General features: G+C 47.3%; 3 protein-coding genes across 4 annotated transcripts; 2 read left to right on the plus strand and 1 right to left on the minus strand.

Annotated features, from left to right (window-relative positions):
- The first annotated feature begins 134 nt into the window (after positions 1-134).
- On the plus strand, positions 135-4,291 carry tinf2 (TERF1 (TRF1)-interacting nuclear factor 2). Its single transcript, XM_079185077.1, has 10 exons — positions 135-450; positions 704-906; positions 1,036-1,143; positions 1,325-1,420; positions 1,560-1,670; positions 1,765-1,888; positions 1,977-2,805; positions 3,235-3,293; positions 3,403-3,482; positions 3,858-4,291. The coding sequence occupies exons 1-10, from the start codon at positions 423-425 to the stop codon at positions 3,975-3,977; spliced, it is 1,758 nt and encodes a 585-aa protein (XP_079041203.1). The 5' UTR covers positions 135-422; the 3' UTR covers positions 3,978-4,291.
- A 140-nt stretch (positions 4,292-4,431) lies between these two features.
- dhrs4 (dehydrogenase/reductase (SDR family) member 4) lies at positions 4,432-6,863 on the minus strand. Its single transcript, XM_079185083.1, has 9 exons — positions 6,680-6,863; positions 6,243-6,358; positions 5,765-5,942; positions 5,567-5,668; positions 5,401-5,471; positions 5,255-5,306; positions 5,026-5,160; positions 4,854-4,909; positions 4,432-4,771 (listed from the first exon to the last, which is right to left on the minus strand). Exons 1-9 carry the CDS (start codon positions 6,689-6,691, stop codon positions 4,657-4,659), a joined length of 837 nt encoding a protein of 278 aa, XP_079041209.1. The 5' UTR covers positions 6,692-6,863; the 3' UTR covers positions 4,432-4,656.
- A 321-nt stretch (positions 6,864-7,184) lies between these two features.
- On the plus strand, positions 7,185-15,758 carry efs (embryonal Fyn-associated substrate). 2 transcript variants are annotated; one of them, XM_079185073.1, is made up of 8 exons: positions 7,185-7,292; positions 7,803-8,023; positions 8,797-10,077; positions 10,246-10,380; positions 11,318-12,241; positions 12,418-12,489; positions 13,278-13,535; positions 13,653-15,758. In XM_079185073.1, the coding sequence occupies exons 2-8, from the start codon at positions 8,012-8,014 to the stop codon at positions 13,836-13,838; spliced, it is 2,868 nt and encodes a 955-aa protein (XP_079041199.1). In that variant the 5' UTR covers positions 7,185-7,292; positions 7,803-8,011; the 3' UTR covers positions 13,839-15,758. The 2 variants fall into 2 exon arrangements, with proteins under 2 accessions (XP_079041199.1, XP_079041200.1); XM_079185074.1 differs by lacking the exon at positions 7,185-7,292 and having other exon boundaries at positions 7,747-8,023.
- Positions 15,759-15,922: the final 164 nt, after the last annotated feature.

Raw genomic sequence — 15,922 nt, forward strand, 5'->3', positions numbered from 1 at the left:
AATATCACAGTGCACGCGAGGGCGGATTTTTTAGTCCGAGCCGACAGTCTTTCATTCCAAATGCGCGTAAGCACCGCCCACCCGGTGCAGACGAATGAGCATAAGAGAAGACCGACGTCGTCCAGTGAAGGCGGGAGGATGAGAAGCAAGAACTTTTGACGGAGCTTTGTTTCGGACGGCTAAACAACAATAACAACAACAATAACAACAACAACGACAGGCTACAACGACAAAACTAAACACAGTGCAGAGTAAACATAACCTCAGCAGCGTTTCCTTGACAACTTTGTTAAACTGTTACTTCCGCGTCAGCTTGAAGTTTACTCGTGCAGTAATGTGTCTAAGTTGCTAAGCTAGCGTTAAATGAACGTCAGTTTGTGGTCAATTAGTGTTAACCTCCACAGGCTAGCTGTTTCAGTGACATGGCTACAAGAAAACGCAAGGAAAATGGTGAGTATTAATAGCCTTTAAACTGTTATAGTGAACCAGGTTTATATTGAATGAGGTTAGTTATGTTAATTTAGGTTGTGGCTGTCAGTGGAGTCATGCAGCATCTTGCCAGACACAGCTGGGTAGATCAGTCAGCTGATGGGAGACTCCAGCATCACTGATCGGGTTGTAGCCAGCAGTGCCACATTTTAAGTCACATTACTTGCTGTGAATGCACCACTGTTGTCTCATCTTCCCTTTGTCTCCTGCCCAGATGTCAGCCTTCCCTTTGCTGCCCTCCAGCTCCTGGCCCCGCCTGTGCGCCTGGTGTCTGCAGCCCTCTGGAAGGTGATGAAGCAGAGGGACGTGATGCAGTACGGGGTGGTGGAGGAGGTCGTGACATCCGCCTGTGAGACCGTCCCGGGACTGCTCACCGTGAGACACCAGGGCAAGCTGGCACTGGGGCTGAGAGGACGGGTGAGCTTCTGACGGGACTCTTATGAGACCTCTCCTATCTCTATTGTCCTGTTTTGATAGATGCACCATCACCATTTCAGTATTATATTCCTAGTTTGACTGGTCATCAACCGTGCCCTTTGTTTTCAGTTAATCTTGGAGCTGTGCGGTACACAGCCAGATGAAAAGGTGATCATGCCACACCTGCAGAGGATGCGTGCTCCTGCTGCTTTGTCATCCTCCTCTGCTCCTGCTATGGTAAATTGAATGTAATACTCAAAAATTGCATTGAGATTTGTGTCACTGTAATCACTTTGTAGGTTTTTTTTTTTTCCCCCTGCATACTCTTAATGCTCCGTTGCACATTGCTACATATGACACATTTTATCCCGTCACTCATGTATGGAATATGTGTAATTTTAGCTTTTTTTTCTGCTAGAGGAGGGATGTAAAAATCCTGAGCACAGTGGAAAATTTCCATTCATTGGTTCACACTCTGCTAAAAAACCCAACAGAGAGAGAGCTCTTCTTCAAGGTCAGTCCCTCTTCTCGTGTTTATTTGCGATCATCATCATACAGCAGCAGACCTGCTATCAGTCTCTATTGGGGTCATTTCTCAGTAGAGGTTCGTGTGGAATGTGAAGGCCAAACATTCTTCTTCTCTCCTCTCACAGGAGGAGTTTCCTGTGGATTACGGTCCAAAGTACGACCAGGAGCTGGAGAAGCTGCTGTGGGAGTTTTTGATTCGTCTGGACCAGTTACTTCCAGTTCCCAGCCTCGCTCAGGTAGTTGGTGCTTCCCTTTATTTGTCACTCACTACACCTCTCTTTTCATTTCAAAATGAAAGAAACAGTTTATGTATTCATCGTTTGTCTCCAGACCGTGTCGTGGCTCAGTAACGCCCCCCCTGTCCTGGAGGAGTGTGCGCGGGCCGCCACCCAACCGCAGCTCCTGAAGATCTTGCTTCAACATCAGACTTGTCTGGGTCACCTGGAGACTGCAGGTAGAACTGCATCACTTCTGAGTGTATCTTCTTAGCCAGAATGACTGTAGATCACTAATATTTCTCATTTGTTCTTTGGCTTTTACAGCATCCCTCCCTCCAAACATGGGAGACTCCATCCTAGCTTCACTTTCTCTGCCTCCCTCTGGAAGAATACCTTCAAATCCACCAACAGGAGCCCAAACGTCTGGAGTGGACCAGTCCCATGGCACACAGACGAGAGACAAAACAGCCTTTATTACGCCTGTTATCGGACTAATATCTAACGAAGATGTGCCACTTATGATCAGGACCAAAAATGCAACAAATGAGCACTTGCACCCCAAAGACAACCTGAAATACACTGTGGTTAAAGAGAGACACACACCAAAAGATGGTGAAGAACAAGTGGATGGGGAGAGGAACTCATCGAAAAGAAGCAGTGGCATGAAACGCAAGCAACCTGACGAAGGAAAAGGTGACACCGACGAGGAGGAGGAGGAGGAGGAAGTGTTTGGCCCGTCCCGTTCTGGGAAAAACAGGATAAGCGATAAGAGTTTGAGAAATGGAGTGAGCGTGCTCAAGCGGGACAGAGGTGACCAGAAGACAAATGAGAGCGAAAGAGACGGAGCTGTAGGGGACGAGGAGTGTAACAGAGCAACCCTGGAAACCTGCATGACCCAGCTGGGCGTCAAAACGCTGCACCTGCCCGAAGATCCGTTCCTCTGCTCCATCTTTGTCTCTTGCCTGAGGAGCCAACCCAGAGTCATTATTGAAAAAATGACTCCCGCCAGCGCTGACGGGGCTGATGGAGGAGGTAACTCCTTATACGTGAGACAGGAGACTCCGAGAAGGAAGTCACCGGTCAAAGCTGAAACACGGATTCACAGCCCACCTCTAAAGCCGGACTCGGATGACCCCGGCCTGGACGACAAAGAGTAAGAGATATGGGAATACAGCGCACATGGTGCAGAATACGCCTTCACGTTAAGTTCAAGTCTGTAGTGCAAAAGTTCAGCAACCAGCTTGACAAAAATTACATTATGTGTTTCTACTCTTGTTAACTAGCTTTTTCTCTGCCTTGGTTTCTTGTGTTCAGGAGTTGACTGATGTTTAAATTAGCATTGTTCTACAAATACAATAAAGCCAACTGATTTAGTTCCAATGTTTCTGGTTTCATTTGGTTTTTCTGTCTCTGTCAGATATTATTAGTGATTTAAGTATATATATTGTTCTTTTAGAATTGCAGAACTTATTTATGATTCCACTGCATTTCAGTGTTGCGTGGTGTTCTTAAGACTTCAATTATAATGCCGCTAGAAAAGCGGCTTAGTAATAGGTTTAATTGTGTTGTTTCTACTTGACAGGAATCTTCCTGTATTACCGAGTATAAGCAGCTCTCCGTCTCTGCTACGTCGTAACACAGGTGACTCAACACATCATGTCTCTTAAAACGCAGAGAATAGAAAAAAAGGATCAACAATGAAAAGTCGCCTGCACAGATCCTTTTTAACTGTGTTTTATTTTGTGTTTAGTGACGTCGGGCCTTCCAGGAGACGCTGACGACTACGTCGCTGATTCTGAGGACGAGGCGACGAAGAACTTCAAAGGCAGGGTATGTATCCTCCAAACATGAGAAAAAGGGTTTCCACCGGCGGGGACGATGCTTAAAAATAAGTACATACCTTGAATACTTGATTTATTTAAAAGAACATTTAAATCTGGCAAAATTCATCCTGATGACTTCTTTTGTAACATGATTGCAGGCTAACAAAGAAAGATTATTAACTCTTATGTGTAATTTCAAACAGATGTCACATTTAACCCTAAAACATAGCGACTTTAAACCTTTAAATTTAACAAATAACACCCTGACGGTCAATGAAAAGTGTTTTCAGTGGTAGAATAAATATGGCTCTCCTCACATTTGTGCTGATATTTCAATAAAGTTTAATTCATCATCAGTGTTTTTCCTAACTGTCTCCCTCAGCTGTTCATGAAGCGCTACTACAAGACCAAACACGGCACATACGTTCCCACTCTGAGGGAGTACTGGAAGCCCGGGATGACGCGGAGAGACTTCACATCTGCTGGAAGCAAACGCAGATGATGAAATGGATTTCACTGCCAAGATGGCTGGCCAGAAAGATGCCAGAGGACTTAAAACTGTGGTTACGTTGGGTTTTCTCCACCAGCTGCATTGAAAGAAAATCCAAAAATACTTTGGATTTTCACCAGCCACTGTGGCTGATGGACATTTATTATCGTTCTCTTGATTTATAATTTCACTGTAACTGAATCAGATATCAACTGTCAGTGGTTTGTCATTGTGGAAAATGAAAAGATTATAAGCACTCATCATGCAAACTTATGTCATTTTAAATTGTTACTGTGCAGTAAATAAAGAATATTTTAAACCCGTCGTGTGCTCAGTGAACAAAGTGTCGCACGCTCTTCTTGAACGGCTCCTGCATCCAATTAATGTGATGTGGAAGGAATAAGTGAGTCGTTTTCAAAACCTCCCACAACTGGGTTTGTCATCACATGTATATTTAAGTACGAATACATCACATAGGGGCATGTATCATTGACTGAAATCTTTCACATTTATTTAGAAATTGAATGTCATCTTATCACACAGACTGTGGAAATTAAATTGTCTGCTTATATTCGCTCTGGTATTAAGGTTTTTAGATGTATTCTGGCAGTGCTGTGTCCACACTTGAAGAGCAGTCAAACTATAATCAAAACGTATATATATCTACACAGGAACACACAAGTTTGTCGACTCAGAGTCGGCATCCGATCCCTCCGGTCACCGTGACGGTCTCTCCGGTGATGTAGGAAGCCTCCTCGGAGCACAAGAAGGCGATCACTCCGCCGACCTCCTCCGGCTCTCCGATTCTGAAGAGCACAATGTGAAATACGGTATTCATGTGTTCATTGCTCAGCATACTAGTGAGACACTTGTGACAATGGGCTGTACCTTTTAATGCTGAGCTGCTTTTTGAACTCTTCCACGACGTCTTCATTTCCCCATAACTGGAACAACACGGTGTATTAAAGAGACTTTAACATTTATTCGAGAGCAAAGAAAACACCCAGGTGGCAAATGCAGGATCTGAGTGTGTGACTGTGTGTGTTTTCCCCCTCCTCACCGCAGAGCTGAAGCGGGTCTTGATGACTCCGGGGGCCACGCAGTTGACTCTTATGTTACTGTGGGCCAGCTCGGGGGCCAGCGCCCGGGTCAGACCCAGCAGAGCGGTCTTACTCACGCTGTAAGGGCCCAGAGCCTGCAGAGACGGAGACACGGTGTCCTTAACATGCATACATTGGACTTGACCTCCTGTTTATCTTAATAGAAACGTTGTTTATTCTCTCACTGACCTGCATCGGTTGGTATCCAGCCACAGATGACACAAATACCACATTCCCCCCTCTAAAAAGGAAAATACAGAGCATTTGGGATTAAATATACAGCGTGAAGTTGTAAAGTCTTTGCTGTTTGGATCGTATTTTAGTTTGTCGCTCACCCCCTCTCCACCATATGAGGCACCACCAACTTCGTCATGAGGAAGGCCGATTTCACATTTACAGACAGGATCTAGAGAGAAAGGATCCCATATTCAAATAAATAAATGGAGGAAGAAGAATGATTTTTTTCAGAGCCACAGACTCATCTTCGTCTGTGGTGTGTACCTTGTCCCAGACGTCCTCTGTGGAGTCCATGATGTTTCCGAAGAAAGGGTTGACCGCTGCGTTGGACACCAGGATATCGATGCCTCCGCACTGATCCAGAGTCTAGTCCAAACACAGAATGAGACTATTAGTGAGGTTATAAGTCACATGAATCACTGACGACCTCGTAATTGCTGGTATTCAGCCATGTGGACTCACCGTTTGGACCAGTTTTTCTCTGTCTTCTCCCTTGCCGACGTTACAGGTGGTGCCAGTCACCTGGATGCTCTGGCTCTGCAGCAGCGCCACGGCCTTGTCCACGTTGGCCTGCCGCCGGCTGCTCACCACCACATGGGCTCCTCTCTTTCCCAGAGCCTGAGCTGCAGCCAGACCAATTCTGACGAGGAGGAGGAGGAGAGCATCTCAGTAATGGATCAAGTCTGTAGCAATTGTAGCTGTTTTACATGACGTTATTGTTTAAGATCATTGCAGGTGCCATCCATCGGCCAATTGAATGTAATGTAGTGACATTTGCTTTAGAGAGCGCAAACTTCGAACACAACACGACTGTGTGTTGCGGTTACAGTTCAGTTAATTGCAAAGCCGGTGAGGATGCTCTCAATACAAGCTTAATACAATTATCATCATATTTGTTGGAGAGTTTAGACAAAAGAGGAATTCATAATGTAATTCATACCCATCTGTGGAGGCAGTGACTATGGCTACCTTTCCAGCAAGGCTACTTTGAGACATACTTCTTTGGCCAGCAACAGGATTGGTCCTAAGGCACCTGAATACACTCCTCAACATCACCTGTGAACACAGAATAGTCCAATATTATTTGTATGAAAACACTGGGTATGTAGGTTAGAGGTCATCTGACAGCAGCAGTGCACAAGCTAAGTGCAGAGATAGAAGTAAACAACTAGTTAACAGAGTTGGAAACAACTTTTTTGATATGTCTCTTAAACAATGAATACACTTATTGATACATGGTGACGCTACAGCAACGATACACTACTTGATTGGTATTAAAGGCAAACTCAAGACAATTTAGTAAAAGTTTACGCGGAGGGCTACATTGCTTAAGCAACTAATGCAATTACGCAAATGTGATCAAGAGCATTATCTCACCCTGCAGTTCATGCAATACTGAATATGAGGTTGAACAGTGGAAGAATTTCTTAAAAGCCAAAGTCTACTTCTGGACCTTTGACTACCGACGATTCATTGTATGTTCCGGGTCGCGCTGTCAAAATAAAAGCCTACAGCAAGCAGCTTACGAACTTGCCTGCTCTTTAATTCAACTGTACAACCCAGTCCGTCAAAACAATGATACCATTTGTTCAGGGAATTATTCATGTTGCTGTACTGAACGGTGATGTACAAGCGTGGACCACATATTTAGTTTTTTTCTCAGTTCAAAGCATAGTTTACTGACTTGCTACAAAATCCGGGTGTCCCTAAACGCAACCCACAACAACGAGCCAATCATAACAGCGGAAACCAGCGCGAGCTCACACGTGTTGGATTGCTCTAAAAGCCTGAAGCCCACGCTCGTGCTATGCTTTTAGATCAGTGGACTGCGTGACGCTCTGAGGGGGGCGGAGCCAACGTTGTTGTCATCGCCGAAGATGATTGAACGCCGATGGCCTCAGATTTTCACGCCTGAGAAGAAGTGATTTTTACGTATCCTGGGACTGTACGCCGACGCGAAGTTTATGGGCGAAAGGATACAAAAAACAAGGTAACGCTAAGTATTCCATGATGGCGGCTTTGGGTGCTCACTTTTACTGGAAACATATCGGCTTAAGCGGGTTTATCCGGCGGTGCCATTGTTGTTTTGGACTGAATTTAGGAGCGAAAGGCGATGAAGATAACTACCTTTAACGTAGCTAGCTTTAGCTAGCAGCTAGGCCGCGGCTACACCGCTCGCGTTATTGAAGCTACCGTTTGCCCACACTTAAACGAACCGTCCTTTATACCTTGATAGCTATTTATAATTAGACACAATCAATATTTGATAGCGAGTGCACAACGCTTATTTAAATCTGGTGCTAAGCTAGCTTTAGTTAGCTTTCGCTTGGCATTTAACGTAACGTTACTGGGCGTGGAAAGGAGAGACAGGTGTTTCCGCTGCCCGCCTACCTTTCGCTTCACACGTGCCCCGCGACGTCTTGAGTTTGGGGGCTTTTGCTAACTGTCCTGTGTGTGTGTGTGTGTGTGTGTGTGTGTGTTTTATGAATGTGTCGTGAAGAAACCAGGGTCCGTGTGAAGGCGAAGACGACGAGGCGCCCGGACGAGTGAGATGTGTCCACCACCGACTCTGCCGTGCTTCTGCACCGAGTCTCTCCGGCGACCAGCACGTCCATGAGAACCGTAACCTCAGATCTAGATGGACGACCCAGACTGACCAGGACCCTGGAGTTATCTTCTAACTGAGACGTTACTGTTAACTTTGCAACGATGTCTGTCTCCGTGAGTACAGTATTTGTCTATTTTGTGTGAATTAACTCTCTCACAATGAAACTATTTTAAAGCTAGATAATGTATAATTTGTTTGACATGGTTTTTCCATTGTTTATTATCTCACCACATCTATAGTATTTGATCAGGATCCTCATTGCCTCCATTACTGTTTTAAAGGGGGTCCCACATGGCTCAATGGAGCCCAGTTGTCCCCAGGGGGTTGGTTTAGAAAATGAAAGGGGGGGCCTGACTCTCTGGCTTTAGGTTGGCAATTAAATCCTAAACAGTGAGGGACAGATGTGCCTCTTATCCCCTCCCCCTCCTCTCATCTTGCTCATTACCATTAAGCCCCTGTGTCCAATTGAACATTGATCCTCCCCGACTGTGCCCCTCTTTCTCTCTGCCTCATAATTATTGACACAGCTGTGAATTTTGTAGTTTGTCATGATGCTAGCTTTTAAATTTTTTTTTTCCCGTTCTTTGTGTTCACCCAACCTCTTCCTGTCCCTCCGTCTCTCTCTCGCATGGACATTTAACGAGATCTTCCCCATTCACTCCTATTCACTCTCCATTCAATGGCCCCAAACAATCGCCCTTTTGATACTCCTGACTTGGCATTGCCATGTCAATGTACTGGCTTGTTTGTGTTATGCAGATGTGAGACACTGGCTCGTGGGGAATTTAGGCTGTCGATTAAAACCTACTTTGTTGTTGTTTTGAATTAATGAATGGAAGTGGTCCGTGTTTACGATTTCTCCTTTTGTCTCGACCTCTTCTCTCAGACGGTTTTGGCAAAGGCGCTGTTTGACAACGCGGCAGAGAGCCCGGAGGAGCTGGCTTTCCGGAAGGGTGACATACTGATGGTTCTTGAACAGGAGCAGGGTGGCGGTCCGGGCTGGTGGCTCTGCTCCCTGCATGGCAGACAGGGCATTGCCCCCGCAAACCGCCTCCGACTCCTCCAGACCGCCCCGCCCCCAGGCTCAGACCCGCGCCGTGGCCCCGCCGAGGACTCCGTCTACCTGTCGCCTGTCCCCCCACTGAACCGGACTGCTGTCGGCGGCAGTGCGGAGGACATAGATGGAGTGTATCGCTCCCCGCCCGGTGTTGGTGAGGCACGAGGAGCTGCCTTGAGGCCCGGGGAGCTCCGCAGGGTCGAGAGTGGGCGCCCTCGCTCACACTCGAGCTCTGGCCTCCGGCCGAGACCTGACTGGGACTTGGGGGTGGCGGGGCGTCCGCGCTCACCCTCTCTGAGAGGCCGAGGTATAGAAATGACAGGAACACTTTATCAGACTCCAGTAAGTCCCATGTCTTCAGCAGCTCAGCATGCCAGACAAGCAGGAGCTTCAGAGTCCGTGTACCTCGCCCCCACTGGAGTTCCAAGGGCAGCCGAGGAACCAGAGGACACTACATATCTAGTTCCTAGAGAAACACTAACGACAGGACACTCGGACGACTGTTATTTGGTGCCCAAAGGTACGCCGCTCGCAGATGACGATGTTTACCAATCCCCAACAGGAGGAGTTGTGGGCTCTGCTGTGGGCTCTAATGGTACCCCCCAGCTGAAAGGGAGCCAGGACACACCTGGGATGTACCAAACACCCACCCCTGTGGGAGCAAGCCTCCACAGGACTTCAGCCACAGTTTTGGCCCACCAGCACCCATCTCAATTATCCCCCATGCAAGCATCTCCCAGACCTCTGCTCAAGGGAGTTTCACCCAGCCCCGCTGTTGCAAGGGGCAAACCCAGCCTGGCCTGTCACCGGGGGTCTCCTTCGCTGGTCCGAGCAGGGCAGGTCAGGGTTCCCGGCTCACCAAATTTCGCCCGCAAACCTCCTCCACCCGCACCTCCGGTGAGGGGAGTCACCAGGAAGGATGCAACGCCGTCATCGGCGGATTCTAACTCTGTCCCCAAACCCACCGATCACGTCACTTCTGAGGAGGACAAACAGAGGGGGGGTCCTCAGAGTAAGGAGGACAGGACGAGTAACGTCCTGGAGAAAAGCAACAACGCGCTGAACAAAAAAGGAGCCAAACGGGATTACTCGGACGACGTGGATGACCAGGTTTGTGAACGGCTGCTTCACCTACCAATTTAAATTGCTCCCAAAATGTATTTCATCTTCAGGGCTTTGTTAGTGGAGTGAGTTTGCATGTTGTCCACGTTTCATCGGCATGTTTGAAAACTTTTGATCGACCGAAACCTGCAGTTCTAATTTGGTTTGTCTTGGCAGGTGTATGATACCCCTCCCAGTGGAAGGTGGCAGCGCCCCGTCCCCTCTTCACTTGGTGGTGACGATGATGATGATGACGATGGCATCTATGACACCCCTCGCAGTGTCCCGCCACAAACTGATCCCGAGACAGAGGTAAAGACGACCCTTCACAATCCTTACTGAGCCACAGATCGACCCGTTTAGTTTGTACCTGTTTTCTAAAAGAGAATTTAGTTTCAGAGGTATTTAACCTCCTCTTACATGTATGACTTGTCTCATATTTTGGAGACTTTCGTCAATGACGTATCGAGGTTCTTCAGGTCGAAGCCTATAATTACAGTCAAATGACAATCCTTATGAATGTTGGAATCTACTAAGACATAGCCTGGGAACCGTGGGTAAACTGGTGTGTTAAATGCATGCCTGTACAAGTGAAGCACTTCACCAACAACAGATGACTATCATATACCCCGATACCATTTCTTCCCACATTCCACCATCAGCCTGTCTCCCTGCCCCCCCCTTCGAGGCGAGGCCACACCTGTCTCTCTCTGCTGGGGGAGCCTGTCTAACCAGTCCAAGTGCTGCTGCTATTTTCTCCCCGTCACACCCATCTGTCAGGGCCAGGCCACCAGCACCCTGCCCCCCAGTGGTCTCCCCTTTTAACGTTACTTAAATATATCCGCCAGCTGTTGGATTATCTTTTCCCTCTTTGCCTGCAATTACTGGACTCAGACGCACTGCTTTTAGACTCGGCTCTGTCAGGGGACTCATGTGTCTGCCCACGTTTGGTGGTTGTGGTGACTCATGTGACGCCATGTGTTTTTACATTTAACAGATCATCCAATGCATAAGACAGCTTTAAAGGAAGTCTCTAAAGTCTTTTAAACTCTCATGACACATGCTATTGTTTCAAACTCTGTGAACCTCCAGTGTTGTGGATGCACCATTGTTCCCCTCATTGACACAGAAATCCCATATTGTGTCACTGCACAATGAATACGCTGTCTCATAGAAATCATCCACACAATCATAAAGTGAACAACACGCATCATTTCCAAACCGTTCCCTCTGTCTTCTCCTCCACTAGGTCTATGACGTCCCCACCATCACTCTCAATCTGTCCACGTCGGACGTCCAGCCTGAAGAAGTCGACGAGGACGTATACAGTGTTCCTACTCTTCCAGGGCTGCCTCTGGGCCCAGGGGAGTCCACCGTCGGCCTCTCCGGCGAGGATGTCGGACCGGCCTATCGTGTCCCCGGATCTGAGAAACGAATCAGCGGCGGAAGTCACAACCGGGACTCTTCTGAGCCCGACTGTGGCATCTACGACATGCCCGCGTTGACCGCCGAAGTCCTCCCCCACTCTTTGTCGTCGTCCTCCACCTCTACCCGCCGCCTCTCCGTTTCGAGCAACGGCTCGGGCGACGTGCAGTGGCGAGCCACGCTTTCCAGCCTCGTCCACTCGGTGCTGAGCGCGGCCTCCGCTCTGTCGTCGCGGGACCTGGCCACCTCGCTGGCTGAAATCCTGTCGACCTGGAAAGCGTGTCATTCCGACGATCCCCCGCCGCCTCTTCAGCAGGCGTGGGCTCGTCTGTCGGACCTCCTGCCGGCGCTGTCCGCTGCCGGCGGCGCTGCGCCGTCCGAGGGGCTGCTGACGCTGGTCCAGCGCTCCCTGGAGGAGAGCGCCCTCCTCCTGCAGGCTCAGGGCCGCCCACGTTTGTCTTCCCAAGACTCGCTGTCCCGCAGGCCGCTGCCCGCGCTCCCCGTGCCCGATGGGAAGTCCTCGGGCGGTGGGATGGGCTCCCGTAAAGGTAGCTGGATCCAGGAGCGGCCCCTGCCGCCAACCCCTCAGCCCGCCTTCCCCTTGCCTCCCACTCTGTCGACGGTGACGCTGACGATAGGCCCCGCTGACGGAGAGGATGACCCCAGCAATGAGTACGCGGGGATCGGCTTGACTCCCATCCCGGCCCCTCTGCCTACTGGAGACAGCGTTGGATACGTCAAGCTGCAGGTCAGTTGTCATGATGAAATTGTTTTGTATTTTCTAAGATTTGTGTTTCTTTTGTGTTTAAACACATCTGTACTAACTGTCTTGAGTGCACATGAGGATTAATGATTTCTACGCTATCAAACATGGAGTCTAAATGTGTCTGTCAACATGCCTGACTGGTCTCTTTCCCACACTAGGGTAAACCTGAGCCACTTCCTGATATTCTGGGTGAGAATGGACACATGCATACCATCAATGCAGATCTAACGGTGAGTCTCTTCTTCTTCTTTCTTTATATAAACACAATCCTTCACTCCTGCAATCCCAAAGTATTTGTGGAACAGAAACTAACAACAAGTCTACACAGACGAGTCATTGATTCACTCCGTGTTGTTCCCTGTGTGCTCTGTTTACTAATGAACACTGTGACTCATTAATCCAGCCGGCTGCAGCTCTTTGGCTCTTGATGCGGTACAAACCCATCGTCAGTCTACACACACAATGTTTACCCAACACCACCTGACCTCATGTCACATCAACCCCTGATTTTATCTCTCATGAACCTCACGAATGGCTTGTAACCGCGTACATAAAGCAGAATTACAACGTGTCTGGTCTTATGTTATCTCTTAAGTTTGCTCTTCTGTTTCTTGACACTGAGGTCATGTTTTCTTACCGCTCGGTCTGCATTTTTTTTGTTCTACTCCTTGCTGGATTCCTTGGCTTCGCCATAGACGACCAACAAGAGGTCATTTGTAAATCTTAACAATCTTGCCTCACATAGAACGGAGGCTGCAGGACAATAAGTGACAGAAAAGCACAGCCATTCTTTCAGCAGTGCCACTCGCTGACGTACTGCATGTACGACTTTCTCTGGCTTTTAAGTTCGGTGTAAGACTCCGCCGACCTTATTTAAAAGAGGGTTGAACACAGTTATACTCACATCAATCAGAGATGTCTGCTTAAAGAAGATGATGCATTTAGTGCCAGAGACATATTTGACTCCCTAGCATGCCTTTCCCTTCCAAACACTAACTTCCTCTCTCACTCTGCACAGTTGACCCCGTCCCCTCCGCTCCCCGTGTCCCTCTCCCTGGAGGACTCGGAGCTGCTGTCCTTCTACTCGTCTCAGAGCCTCGCTCACCTCTCCTGCCTGGCGGACGCCATCGACGTGCTCTTCAGCAGCGTGCAGGGGAACCAGCCGCCGCGCATCTTCGTCGCCCGGGGGAAGAGTCTCATCGTGACGGCGCACAAGCTGGTGTTCATCGGGGACACGCTCTCCCGCCTTCTCACATCTGCCGACCTCCGGGCCAAGGTGTGTGGAGAGAGAACCCCCATCATGAAATCTAGCTGGTGTGTTGAGGAATGAATGCACCAAAGTTGTGTAATAACCATGTTTTTATGTCTTTTCTTTTTTTTTCTTCTTCTTCAGATCACAACCTCAGGTGGACGACTCTGTCAGGCCTTGAAGACGGTTGTCGTTGCAACAAAGGGCGCCGCACAAAACTACCCTTCAATATCCGCCACGCAGGAGATGGTGGACCGCGTCGCCGAGCTCTCCCAGCAAGCGGCCGGCTTCTCCACCCTGCTGCAGCGCCTGGCAGAAATATCTTCATGATATTTCACATCGCTTGCTTGGAAACTTTTGTTTACACTACTACACACATATATATTTTCTCTTTTTTGAAATGCCTTATTTGTCGGTAGACTCTCTTCTTGCGTTTGAACGGGATCGGAGCAGGCGGCGTTGGAATAACCTGGAATAAGGGTTACGCGTCGCTGCAGCTGTTACTGAGAGGGGTTGTGAGTGTTGGTTCTGTCCTCCGAGTGTGTGTTGGCTTGCCTTTTGTTTATATACTGACCTCTCCGTGCTTTGATGCCAAGCACACTTGTCTTTTTGAGTGTTAACTTATTGAATATTTGAAGCCCCTCCGTGGCTCTCTTAGGAGCTTTTGCTTTATTATGGTTTGCCATATTTTCTTTCCCTCACACGATAGCCATTTTCCTTCCTTCCTCTATTTATTCAGCCATCCCCCCCCTCCCCCCTTGTTCCAAAAATAGCACAGAAGATGGCCTAACATCCTGGTTCTGGCCTACTTTCCACTGTTAAACCTGAAAGGCCTTTTGTGTTGATCCTTCTGAAGCTGTTGAAGCAGCATATCGAGTGTTTTTTGGGGCTTAATATGGAAGACGTGGGAGCACACTGTGGAGTAGGAAGTTCGCCCGACTTCCTTTCATAAATCTGTGCAAGTACGTGTTGTGTTTGTGTCGTACCAGTTTCCACTAGAAAGCGTACAGCTTGTAACGAGAAACCTCAACGCGCGTTCAGTGTACGTACACGCAGGCGAACGCCTCGTGAAGAAGATTAAATCCTGTCTGACACAGAGATTATATTCGAGAGTCAGTTCTGATAGTTGTGGGAGGAGTTACCTAATCCTGTTCTTTCCCACAGTCACGTGGATAAGAAACCTGTTCCAAGCTCACCTGTCTCCACATGTCTTGTTATGATCTGCATGCGTACTTTGACTTTTTTTTTTTTCTTGCTTTCCATGTTCTTTTCCCACAAGATGCTCAACCGCTGTCTGCAGCGCTTACTCACTCCTGCTTTGATCGTTTCATGTCGGGTAGAAGCCAAGGCTGGGTGTGGATACACATAAATCAGTAATAATGTAAAGCAACGCAGTGGAACACAGTTTACACTTGCCATTTTTATATATGTGTACTTATTGCCCAGCCCTTGTAGGAACTGTGAAATGAAGCACAGCATAGTTTTAATAGGAAAGGGGGAATTTTGCATCTTGAATCCAACAAAACACCCATTTCCTTTCTTCCAGACATTACAGTCTGAGCTCCACCATTTTCATTTATACAAGTTATCCGATTTATTATGTTGGTCTGCGGGCAAACGGCTTATAAAACATGTCTCAACACTACAATGGTGCTCTACATAGTTGGGTTGTAATACTTCAGAATCGCTGTTACATTCTTTGTTTTTCCAGATCAAAGTCAGTGTCATGAGGGCATTGCGTAATCATTTTCTCTTGTGTTTAAATCATTCTTTGAGGAATACTTCGTCTCCTCTGCTGCAGTGCCACCGTGTGGAGGTTTGGAGTGTCACTTAATGAAACTTTGTATGTATGATGAGAGAGCATGATTGGCAAGTTACCTTTAGCAGTATATTTATTACTGTCAATTTTTATGGTCTTTGTTTTCCAGTTTGCATGGCTTTAATTTGCTTACATTTTTATATATGCACATACTTCGCCATTGGGGTGATATTACTGGGTAATTTACAACGAATACATTGTTTTTCCTGAAAAATACGCTACGTTACAGTTCAAAGATGTAGCTGTTTTTTTTTTCTTTTGTACAAGGACGTTTTCTACACTATGTGAACTCATGTGAGTATCTGTATTTGATGAGGTACAGAAGTGAATCTTTTGACTTTTCTCCCAACAGTAATAATACACCTCTTACATTTAACACTACATTTGATGTCTGTCTTGTATTCCTGTTCAGAATGCACAAATACATCCTTTGTAATTAAACAAATGTTTGGATTATTTATTTATATATAAGTTTATTGTAGTAGTCGCCAATTTTTGTCTGCAGGATATCTTTACTTACTTTTTTTTTTTTTTAATTGGTGTATTTTCTACTCCATATACCGTACTTTTCCGTAGACTAGTTAAAATCCGAATA

The sequence above is a fragment of the Pholis gunnellus genome (assembly GCF_910591455.1).
Source record: "Pholis gunnellus genome assembly, chromosome: 23".
Lineage (NCBI taxonomy): Eukaryota > Metazoa > Chordata > Actinopteri > Perciformes > Pholidae > Pholis > Pholis gunnellus.

Coding starts and splice junctions, on each gene's coding strand:
- efs (XM_079185073.1), top strand. Junction 12,242..12,417: donor TTGGATACGTCAAGCTGCAG/GTCAGTTGTCAT, acceptor TTCCCACACTAG/GGTAAACCTGAGCCACTTCC. Junction 13,536..13,652: donor CTGCCGACCTCCGGGCCAAG/GTGTGTGGAGAG, acceptor CTTCTTCTTCAG/ATCACAACCTCAGGTGGACG.
- tinf2 (XM_079185077.1), top strand. CDS start 423: ATGGCTACAAGAAAACGCAAGGAAAATG. Junction 1,421..1,559: donor AGAGAGAGCTCTTCTTCAAG/GTCAGTCCCTCT, acceptor CTCCTCTCACAG/GAGGAGTTTCCTGTGGATTA. Junction 3,483..3,857: donor CGAAGAACTTCAAAGGCAGG/GTATGTATCCTC, acceptor TGTCTCCCTCAG/CTGTTCATGAAGCGCTACTA.
- dhrs4 (XM_079185083.1), bottom strand. Junction 5,943..6,242: donor GTCACTGCCTCCACAGATGG/GTATGAATTACA, acceptor CCTCCTCGTCAG/AATTGGTCTGGCTGCAGCTC. Junction 5,472..5,566: donor CAGAGGACGTCTGGGACAAG/GTACACACCACA, acceptor CTTTCTCTCTAG/ATCCTGTCTGTAAATGTGAA.